This window comes from Anneissia japonica, unplaced genomic scaffold (genome assembly GCF_011630105.1).
Source record: "Anneissia japonica isolate Jap-2015-1 unplaced genomic scaffold, ASM1163010v1 scaffold585_len4108843_cov191, whole genome shotgun sequence".
Lineage (NCBI taxonomy): Eukaryota > Metazoa > Echinodermata > Crinoidea > Comatulida > Comatulidae > Anneissia > Anneissia japonica.
In genome coordinates, this window is record NW_022716829.1 from 1965530 (window position 1) to 1977658 (window position 12129).

Below are 12129 nucleotides of genomic sequence, written 5' to 3' on the forward strand. Positions count from 1 at the left end.
CCCCTGCCCCGCCCCTAACATGCTAGAGTGCTTTTTTAGCAGAAAAAATGTGCGATATTGGTAAATAGTCAACAGCATTTTTCTCCTTTTGTTTGGTGGGGATCATTTATTAGAATAAATTTCAGGCTAATATTATTTTTTGCTTTCAAATCTTACAAAAGATGGGAGGGTGACAAAACAGAAGACGGATCCCAACGTCCTTTCAAATTATTTCATTGTTTTTACAGGAATGCACAGTTTCTTTCTGCTCCCTGCAAATATCCGGACCCCCAGCCTCGCGAAAGGCCGCCAAAGTCGCGAGTGTCAATATAGCCAATAATGGTGATTATGATGGTGACATCACTTCTATTAAAATATCTATTATTGACAGTCTATGTCAACCAAACATTTTGCTTAAATTATATGTAATTACAATAATCAATAACGTTGTTATCTTGAGATAACGGTTTGTTAGACCTGATATTAATTGCATCCAAGTTCCGGTTACTGAAGCAGAAAGTGTGATTATTCGAATGTAAGGGTTTATTAAGTAAACCATTTAAAAAAATTGAACTTTTGACCAACTTTAGGTTATGTTAGCTGCGCGGCACCGTAAACACAATGTACAGTAGGTAAGCAAATCGATACTGGCAACAGGGCTCAAATATAGGAACACATAAGTTATATTTGTATCAAATAGAAGTCTTCAACGAAAAGTTCCTTGCGTGAACCGAATAAAAGACCTCTCACTCAAGTAGTTTATCACCTTATTTCCTCAGGTTACATGCACTTCTTCATTTGGGATTTTTGTTGTTTATCATTTAGGCGCATGGATAAAGTAATCAAGCATATGGAAGATAATATATACAGATAATTCGGTCGTGGGAGAAGCTATATCAAGAACATATTGTACAGTACTAGAGTAAATAGATTATAGGAGATTCCAAATAAACGAGCATGAATATTACATGCAATAGTATACAATATAAATTGCAATGAATAGTATAGGCCCTAAATTAACATCTGAATAAGCCTATACGCTTTGCACCTGGGACGGTTACATGACGTAGTTTATCCTTTAACAGTCGCCGAATAGTGGACGAGAATATCCCGGATGTTTCTCCCACGACGGTATAAACATACTGGTAATATCTACAGCAACATAACGTTATCGACTTTGTATATTTTTATTGTTTCTCCTAAGGGAGTGTAATACATGGAATGAAATTAAAATACAGGAGGATTTGGGACGGAGTATAATTTTATTAGTAACATTAGATATTTGAAGTTGTCAAATGGATAGATTAATTAGTATTGTTTATTAATTTATAGTAGTTATGTGTGCCTATTTTTGCTTGTTTTTTTTAATTTACGTATCTTGATAAAGACGATGTCGAAATATTGGTTTTCTGAAGTCAATACATGGTATTCGTTTCCTATGTTGTTTATTAAACACAGTGGAACCTCACAATGTATACTGTATTAGAGTATATATAAGCACACACACATGGAAACGGCTTTATGAAAAATAATTAATGTTTCAATATTAAATCCTGGTTGAAAGGAAACTGAACTAGCTTTTACTGAACTAGCTGTGTTATTAGGAAGGAATTTTGTTTGTAGCAGGTATGTGGTACGATGTTTAAGTTATAAATAATTATAATAATAATAATAATAAGTATATATATATATATATATATATATTTATAACTTCAACATCATACGCCATATATATATATAATATATATATATGTATATATATACATATATATATATATATATATATATATGTATGTATGTATATGTACACTTGAAGTCAAATTGGGCGCAGATTTGTTTTGAGAGGAGAGGGGGGGGGGGGACCATTCCGTGAAACCCATTCGGTGCGAAAATTTGAGAAAATAGTACTCTGTAGAATGATACTCATAGGCCTACCGTACTCGCGCGAATAAGCGCCCGGGCGCTTAAAATATTTTTTTTTTGCACTTTCTGAGGGGCGCTTATTCAAACGGGAAGCTTATTTAAACGGGGGGCTTATGAAAACAGAGTGGAAATTGAGGGGGCGCTTATGGAAATAAATGAAAATCGAGGGGTTTTAATGAGAAATTATTAAATTCAAGAGGCACTTTTTGAATGAAAAAAGATTATATAAGGACATTACGAATGGTGGTTAGAAACGATAATCGTCCAGAAAAGATAATCGTCCAGATAACATGGCTCACGACAAGAATGCGTGAATATTTACATAAAAGCATTGCATATGCAATTAGTGGTGGTGGGTAATAGTTAGCTTGTTGGCCATCAGCCGATTGAGATTAGCAGGATGGTAGGATCATTGTATTTTTTTTTAAAACTCAGATGAGAATGTGCTAAAGGTCGGGAAAAGAAAAAAGAGGAGTAGGACTAGGCATAGACAAATATGTAAAAAGAGTAAAGTTGGATCTATACTGTCTGTCCAGGGATCGGAGCTCTCAACTGTCCAAGAGAATATCCTCATTTTGATATTGACCGAAGAAGAATGTGTTTCCACTCTACAGCTCAAATCATGTCAACAACCACAGTCCCAGGATTGATTGGATTATTGACTTGCTAAAAAGAAAAAATGAGGGACGCTTATTCAAATTAGAAGGGGGCGCTTATTCAAACGGGGCGCTTAAGGAAATTTTCACGTTATTCGATAGGGGCGCTTAATCAAACGGGGCGCTTATTCGCGCGAGTACGGTATTGATCTAGAATTTTAGGCAGTCATAGAGATCTAAATAATTTCTGATGTATTATAGAAAAAAAACTTTAAAACTTTATCTTTGCTTCTTTACCTACCTAAAGTCGTGGGTCCACGCCCATCTCAGCCCCACCATGGTTGGGGCTGAGACGCGAAAATTTGTTAAATACCGTAGTACCTCTAGTTGGCCGGAAATGACACTTTTATAGTAAAATTTCACATGGCCCTTATAGCCAAAATGAAGTGCCAACAAATTTATCATGATTTTCTTTAGGGGTTTTTGGCAATCATAGAGATCTAATTAATCCATGTTATGCAGCATAGAAAATAAAACTTAATTGTCTCTGATGTATTTACTTTACATACTTCATGTGCCAAAAACCAATCTTATCTTTACACGCTTTTTTTTCTCATACTTCTCAAATTACAATAAAGGCACGCGCTCTCAAGTCGTGTATAGGTAGTTTTTAATATTTGTGAGCAGAGATACCGGTATCTTGCTGTAACAAGATGTATTTTGGCTCTACAGCAGGGCTCTTTCGTTAAAGCAGTTAATTTCAACAATTTTCAGGCATCTTTTTTGACTTATGAAATCACATTTCCCCCGAAAAGTGGGGGACCAACCCCCTTTAAAATATGTGGGTGGGTGGAGGGAAACGTGTCCTCCGTCCCCCAAGATCTGCGCCCATGCTTTATAAATATAAATATAGGAATACATTTTAAACGGTAAAGAGAAATCTGCGAGTGGAATGCGTAGAATGAAAAAGTGACTCGTGATGGAAACCAACATTGCAATTGTTACAAAACTGATCTTCACTCTCGATTCCGGCTAATTATTTCTCACCTGCCGTTCACAATTTTGTTTTCCGGCGGCATGCGTTTGATCTTGATGGTTAAATGTTTATCATGGTTCATTACCCTAATTTAAAAAGGTGTATTAATTTTGTTTTAATTTGGAGTTAACGTAGACAATATTTCTTAAAGGGAATATTATTTATCATAGGGAAAGGAATTATTCATCACTTCACCAACCTCTTATATATAGCATATATATAGTAGGCCTATTCTATATATATATACTATATATATATATGTATATATATATATATAGTATATATATACACTATATATTCTCTGTCCCTCACCGCAGAGAAAGGACTAGTGTCCGAAAGCTTTGGTTCTATTTCTGACTGTTTACTTACGTCTGTGTATCTCTACTGAGTCTAGCCATTGTTTCCAACATCATTGTTGTTTTCGGTATTTTACCTTGTAATACATATGTTATATATATGTACTGTATATATATATATATATATATGTATATGTTATATATATGACTTTATATATACATATACATATATATATATATGAATATATATACATGTATGTATGTACTGTATATATATATATATGTGTGTGTTATATATATGACTGTATATATATATATATATATATACATACATATATATGAATATATATACATGTATGTATGTACTGTATATTTTGTTTGTATACAGTATGTACAAAATACACATATAATTTATCTATAACATTTTAGGCTTATATACAGTCTCGCATGCGTACATTTACACTTTACATTTATGTTTTTGCAAGTTAGTTTCATCTCATCGACATTCAGTCTAACTTCTTTTGGTATTTTGTACACTGCACACCCCCTCTCCCAACCAAAGTTTATTGGCATGTCGTTGGTCAACATCGGCTGGCGAATACTGTATTTAGGAAGTAGCCTTCGACTCCCGGCATTAAAATCCTTACTCAAACATATTTGACACAATATGAATTGAAGATAAGCAGATAACTAAAGTCTTTTATCCGGAACTTCGGCCCACCCTAATAATTTCCGGGCGTCCTTCACGCTCTCTTTCAGTCACTATTTTTCACTGCTCCGGCAAATATTCGCTAGTTATATAAATTTGTTTTAAAAATTATAGTAGCAAAACTCCTAGCTACTAATCTTCTTGGAACCAACTTGGGTCTCATGATTTCATTCCAAAAGCTGACTCAGTTTTAGTTTATATTTCCAAATTTTTGCCTGAAATCTCTAAGGATTGCCCACAACTCTGATTCTGAAGTCACGTTTTAGACTAGCCAAGGGGTTCAATCTGTTAGGCATGAGAATATTGTCAGCGAAATTCAATTAGTTATTCACAATAACGTGCTACTATGTTTTGTATTACTTAATACTTGAAATTATTATTTAATGATTTTTTTATGTAGAATGTCAGCTCTGCAGCCACTGATTCATGAAGACGAATTTAGAGTAAAGATGCACAAAGTAGAAAGGCGCCCTCAATACCTACATCAACCGCCTGATGGTGGATGGGGCTGGGTCGTAATATGCGGGTCGTTTATGTGTATGTATATATCGTTTGGAATTCCGAGGACTCTGGGGATATTTGTAACGCCACTTGTTGATAATTTTGAAAGCAATACAGGGACAATTGGTTGGATAGTGTCAATGCCAATGACTCTCCTCCTAACAACCGGTAAGGACAATGAACACAACAATAACTATTATTAATATTAATGAATTTAATTATATTATTATAATCTAAATCACTGTCCACACTATCAAATGTTATGTGACAAATTAATATAATTATGATACGCCCATATTTGGTGTGGGGATACGTGATATGACATCATCATGCCCATATTTGGTGTGGGGTTACGTAATATGACATCATCATGCCCATATTTGGCACATCACAAATTTGTCACATAAAATGTGATAGTGTGGACAAAGCTTTAGGTTTATTTTATTTTTATTTTTTATTTATTCAATATTTTTATTTGATTTTATTGTTGTTATTTGATCTGATTTTGTCTTTTTTCTTATTCTTTTGTTACTATTATCATTACCATTATTATTATTGTTAGTATATCATTTTAAAATGTTATTATTGCTCTTTATTGTGTATTTATTGTGAAGCGCTAGTGACAACTTCCGTTTCAACCGGTGTTATAGAAATTATAAAATCTATCTATCTAAAAATACAAGAAATAAAATGTTAGAAAAATAAATTACTGTAGTGATAAATGCTACATGGTTTTGCATTTCATCCTCGTAAGTGAAGACACAAATCCTATATTGTATCATCTAATTATTAACATGCATTCCAGCTAATAATATGGTGTTAATACCATTGTATTATTTTTTCAGGTCCCATTGCGGGTGCTCTTTGCAAAAAGTACGGCTGCAGACCGATGGGAATTTTAGGGGGTGTGTTAGCAGGGAGTGGATTTTTAATCGCTTATAGCGCCAACAACGTCTTCTTTCTGGCTATTGGTCTAGGCATACTTCCAGGTAATATTGGTTGTAATCTATATTATATTTCAAAGCCTAAAATTACATTGTTAACCTATTACGTTAGATAACGTCTAGGATTTGGAACTTTCCGCTCTGAAAAACTTGATCAACAATTATCAACGTCTTCATCTCAAGAATTGAACATAATGCCACATTTCAGCTTAATTGAGGGAAAATAATAACTTTACTGTCGATATTTACTCTGGATTTTTAGCTAGATATTGTACACGTGGCATTGTTTACACAGTCACTTAGATTCCCGTGGTTTGACTATAATAAAGCCATGAAAAAGAAAATAGGTTGTTGATCGTCCTTCTACCTACAAAATAAAAAATTAAAGGCATGTAAAAAACAATTTCGGTTAGGTCTATGTTTTGTTGTACATGGAGTTGTTAGAGTGTATAAATTCCACCTGATCAAACTCTACACTGGAAGATCCGTCAAGTTAAAATGAGGTCTTGTTCTCTATGGCGAATTTGAAGACTTGGCATGTATCAAGGTTGTGGTTTCATTACAGATTAAAAAAAAAAAAAGCAAAAACAACAACAAAAACAACAACCTCCCTGCCTACCGACCATCTAAATTTTTTTTTATATATGGCCTCAGTTTGAAAAACGCCTTTGCTCCATTTATCCTACCTAAACATATACCCACCAACAACACAAATAAATGCAGGATGTTCAACACCACATTTATCCATGAGTTGTCTAGGAGAAAATGGTAACCTGAACCTTGGGGCCTAGGCCCAGTGATAAAGTTCCGTAGACTTTTTTTGTGTGTATTTTCCGTCTGTAGGCCAATCTTCTTTTATAGTGGTCATAAATAATTGTGCTATTTTATAAAAAAACTAATCACGATGTTTATAATAATTAAACACATACACATAGGTTATCTGTAACCATTTGGCGGCAGTTTGGCGCAGCGGTTGACGTGTTGGGCTTCAATCGTAAGGTCGGGAGTATCGAGTCTCCGCTGTGCAGATTCGCTTGTGTCTTTGGGTAAGGCACTTAGCTACATTGCAGTCCACCCAGCCGCATCAATCATGGGTACCAGCAAACTGCTGGGGACTAACCTGCGACGGACTAGTGTCCCGTCCAGGGGGAGTACAACTCTCATCCGCTTCACACTACATAAACTGGGGATAAACTCCAGCCCTATGAGCCCCAGTGGCTCGGAAAGGATTTATTTTTTTTTTCATCGACAACAATAAATTTCAGTCCTAATTAATACTTCTGAAAATAAATCACACTTTCAATCACTTTTACTATTAAAACTGGTATCACTTATCAATGAAATGATACTCAGAAGTATACATAAACTGTATATGCCCTATATACCCGTAAGAAGTAACCCTTCCATGGTTAGGCCTATATGATGTAATTATATTTTCTGACGGCAATAAAATTCATAGCCAGTCAACATTGATAGTCAGTTTGATTAATTTCTTTTTCAATTTTTTTTTAAATTAAAAAGACATTTATTTTCTTCCATATAAAAACACAAATATACAATAAGGTGAGATTTAAAAGGACAAAACCAAAATGGAAGATGGCAAGATCCCGGGAAGATTAAGTTCTTAATTGTGATGGGCATGCAAGGAACAAACAAGAAAACGAAAAAAGAAACAAAACAAAACAAAGAAACAAAAACAAATAAACAAATAAGAAAGAGAAAAAAAAAACACCAATATATCTATGTATATTACATTTTTACTATAGTTAGTGATATACTTTGAAATGCTTTAAAGATTTGGTCCTGTCTTTTCAGGCATGGGTTTCGGATTAGCTTCAACAGCGAGTGTCGTTATCATAAGCCGATATTTTGAAAATCTGTTTGTCTTAGCAAATGGTATAATCTACCTAGGTGGACCAATTGGTTACCTTTCTTTACCTCCTATAACACAGGTTAGTATATCTTTCATTAGTTACACCTATATAGGCGTCTGTCTCTTATACACATCTAGATGTGTATAAGAGACAGTGACATCATCATGCCCATTAAAATTGACTGGAACTATATGCCGACGTCACTCTACCTGAATTTCTAACCAGAATATTATATGATCAAACGATCCAAATCCCTGTTAAAATTTGTACCCGCCGTTGTGTTCTCTCCGGGCTACTTCAACTCCGATGTTGAAGGCGCATGTCAGTTGTATGAGGTGGCGATCTGGATTTGATTGTGATATGATACACTATTTTACTATCCTCCATGGATACACCCAATATGCTCATATATGTAGCTTAGCAGTATGTCAGTCGCCTTGACAGTGAGACGTCGCATTTAGTTATATATATATATATATATATATATATAAAATATAAAATATAAAAACTCTATTATGACGAGGTACAAGATATATAGCTTGATAAATAAATATTAGCCTCTATAACTACCATTATTCTCATTATTATTATAAAAAGTGTTACATTGGCATGCAGAATATAATATATATATATATATATGTATATATGTATATATATAAATACATATATATATATATAGGCATATATATATATAATAGATAATAATACAGTTCTCAATTATAAAAGAACATGATATAATCGTGTCAAACATAGTTCATCAACGAAAGTTCCTTTTTATAGTTATATGAAAAAAAGAGGTATATGGTGGGAATCGAACTCCCTATCTCGGCGAACGTCATACTATTTTTGACCACAGAGGCACGAGGGGCCTACGATATAATTACGGATCTAAGACCACTAGCCTCTCTCACTTCGTACAACTTGAGGGCTCACACATAATGGAGCCAGTTTTTAAGCATATGGTAGCTGCTAGTAAATTATAGTAAATTGATTTAATATATATGTATATATGAAATAACAATATTTTCATGTTTATTCTGTAGTTATTTTTGCAAATGTATGAATGGAGGGGAGCTGCATTGATATTATCTGGTGTTACTCTACATATAGCTGTCGGTGGCGCTCTAATGAGACCACTTCATCTCGCAAGAGATCTCAAAGAAATAAATCTTCATGAAGATGACGAAAATGATAAGTCATATATACATGACGGACAATCGTTCAATTGTGAAAATAAAAACCATAAAATTAAAAAACTATCAAAAAGCAAACGTGTAAGAAGCATTTTTCGAGGTTTTGTGAGACATTTAGAATTGCGACTGTTTTGTGAAAACACAATGTTCACGATACTTTTACCAGTGATATTATTAAGTGGTTTTGCCTATGAAGCCTGGTTAATTTACGTCACTCCACAAGCCGAAGAGTTACAGATATCAGCCACTATGTCGGCAATTCTTCTATCATCAACTGGTGTCGGTGCTATTACCGGTCGTCTTTCTCAAATCGCTATCTTACATTGGAAAATTATGTCGTCTTATACTCTTTTGGGATTTGGAACCGTAGTTGCTTGGCTTTCATTGATGATGGACCCACTTTTTCAAGATTTTGTTGGTCTTCTTACGTTTTCGATAACATATGGTTTAGCAACCGGTATCATGATGCCTCTTGGCCCGGTTCTTGTTCGGGATTATGTCGGTATGAACAAACTTCCAGCCGCTTTAGGATGGTTCAACCTTGTACGTGGTACTGGGGCTTTACTGGGTGGCTCTATAACAGGTAAGACACATAGTAGGCTATTCAATTCATTATATTATTTATAACCTTCGCTTGTGAACTACTATATTTTTGCAGCTACCTATAAAATTACAATTATCAACAGCATGTCAATGTAGGAGAAAACCCAAAACTCGCAGCTTCATTTTACTAAATTCATGCGTTTGCGTTCGTGACTATACTACAGTATCACCAGTAGACAGGCACTTGACCACATCAAACCACAACGACGGGGACTGGGACTGAAGTTATGTAGTTAAGCTTAACCTTCAGCCCCGAAACATTGACTCAGAAGTACCGGGTTGGTGTCCGGCGGGGATAGTTTTCCACCAAAGTTTTTACTATTGTTTATTTTATTGTACTGTGCTGGTTGCTTGTTGTTGTTATTGTACTGTGTTTTTGCAGGACCATATTGTAAAACAGCGGTAAGATCTCGCCTGTATATGTTATTCTGCCTAAAGATGTTTAAATAAATTTAAAAAAATTAATTAATTAATTAATTTAACTAGAGCTTGTGATAACCTCGTACACTTTCGAAAGATGCAGTTGATTTTTAAGGGTCTCACGTGCCATATGCTATGCATAACCTCCGAGAAGACTTGGTTCTACCATGGACCTATATTATATTAATATGTCCATGGTTCTACCAAACCCATGGGCGAGGGAGGTATCAAAGCTTTGGAAATATCTAGACATTATCGTCATTGTAGCCGTCAGAAAGACTGTTGTATTATGCGCCTTATAAATCCATTGATTGATTGATTGATTGATTGTCAAAGTTATCACCAAGGCCTCATCATCATCATCAATATTGAAGCGTTAGGGCAGGAAAGCCAAGGGTAGCTTTAGATAAGGAACATAACATCATCATATGGCATATGTATTGCTACCATTAGTGTCAAAATTAGGTAAACATTTTTTTTTATAATATTGCAGCCAGGTACCAATAGGAATATTATTTAAAAAAATGAATTAATGTTTTTTTTTTCTTACAGGCGTACTTCATGATTATTATGGTGGCTATTACAAACCGTTTATTGTCGTAGGAATGGTACAGTTTATGGCTGTCCTAATGCTCTTTTTTAAACCATGTATTCAACTGTGTGTGGAAGGAAAAGCAAGATGGAGGACGGAAAAAGAACGAGAATTAGCACCGTGAACATTTATATTATGTATGAATACTCACTAACTTCAAGCAATGTCACTTTCGAAAGATGGGGTTGTTACAGATCATCAAGAATGAAACTGAACGCAATTATTTGGAAGTTGTCATGGCAATTATAACTTGTTAACACTTTCCACAACACAATATCGCTTTCGTTACCTGGGTGGTCAATTTCATAAAGACAGATTGTGTTATAAGAATAAAAGAAAAAAGTATATATACGATCATCACGTGTATCGAGCACTATACTCTTATACACATCTAGATGTGTATTATATATATATATATATATATATATACAAATACAGTATATATACAGTATAAATTATAGAGTATATATATCAAACAAATAGCTGCATCGGCGACACAGTTAAACGCATGAATCAAAGGTGTAATAGTTGCCGTAACTTATGGTAAAAAATACAAATGTTTTCGGGCATGCAACACCCATTATGTATGGTAGGCCTACATATAGAAAGTAAAACAAGTATAAATACATATAATGCGGACTAGGATAAGAGAGCGAGTAGCTTAAAGCAAAGAGAATGAGCAGCAGGCATGAACATTTTTTTAGTATCAATCAAGCTTAACAACTGACCAATAGAGGCGTGAAATATGCGCTTGTCCACAATCACACTTGTCATATCCCATTGTACGTGTTCAGGTTTTATGGGCCCTTAGGAACAATATCTAAAGGGCGTGGCTTAGACAAACGGTCTATCTATTGAATCATGGAGGAATACTTATAAATTAAAAAAAAAAAACAAGGCTCTTACGATGACTTATTTTGGAGGAAAGAATTTCTCTATTGTTCTTCGCTGTTCTAACAAAGCCTGACTGAATGGCTCTCTTTTGTGCGTGAGACGGCATTTTGGATGCTCTTAGCGCTAATCGTTAAATCATAGTAGAGGTATACATACCGTGCATCTCCACCTTGCCTATAGTTAGGCAACTATTAAGCCCCATTGTATCCATTCGCCATAAATTTTTTTTTTTTTTTGTGGAAAAGTCGCAACATAATTTTTTAGAAAAGTCGCTGAATAAAATACATTACTTGATAGAGCCACGCGGCTTATTCTAATGAGGCCTCTCTCTCAAGGGCTACAACCGCCTCCCTTCCCCCCCCCCCCAAGCCGGGAGCCCTTTTGCGTTTGCCTGTGTAAACATTGTATAACTACTGTAGTGCCTTTTCTTTCAGCGGCCGTCGAAAGTTCTTTTTCACGGCCAATGTTGGTAAATAATTAGAATTTAAAGCCCCATTCCCGGCAAAATTTCAATTTTTATGAAAAATCTAATTTTTGTATAATGTTATAAAGATTTATAAATATAATAC

At 34.7% G+C, this 12129-nt stretch overlaps 1 protein-coding gene across 3 annotated transcripts in view; it reads left to right on the top strand.

Annotated features, from left to right (window-relative positions):
* The window catches only part of LOC117109924 (monocarboxylate transporter 13-like), a 27096-nt gene extending 16081 nt beyond the window's left edge, over window positions 1-11015 (top strand). For all 3 annotated transcript variants that reach the window (XM_033252406.1, XM_033252405.1, XM_033252404.1), the window contains exons 3-7: window positions 4940-5208; window positions 5886-6029; window positions 7800-7936; window positions 8902-9634; window positions 10627-11015. In XM_033252406.1, the coding sequence (XP_033108297.1) occupies window positions 4940-5208; window positions 5886-6029; window positions 7800-7936; window positions 8902-9634; window positions 10627-10790 (1447 nt within the window). In that variant the 3' untranslated portion in view covers window positions 10791-11015. The remainder of the gene's footprint in view (window positions 1-4939; window positions 5209-5885; window positions 6030-7799; window positions 7937-8901; window positions 9635-10626) is intronic.
* Window positions 11016-12129: the final 1114 nt, after the last annotated feature.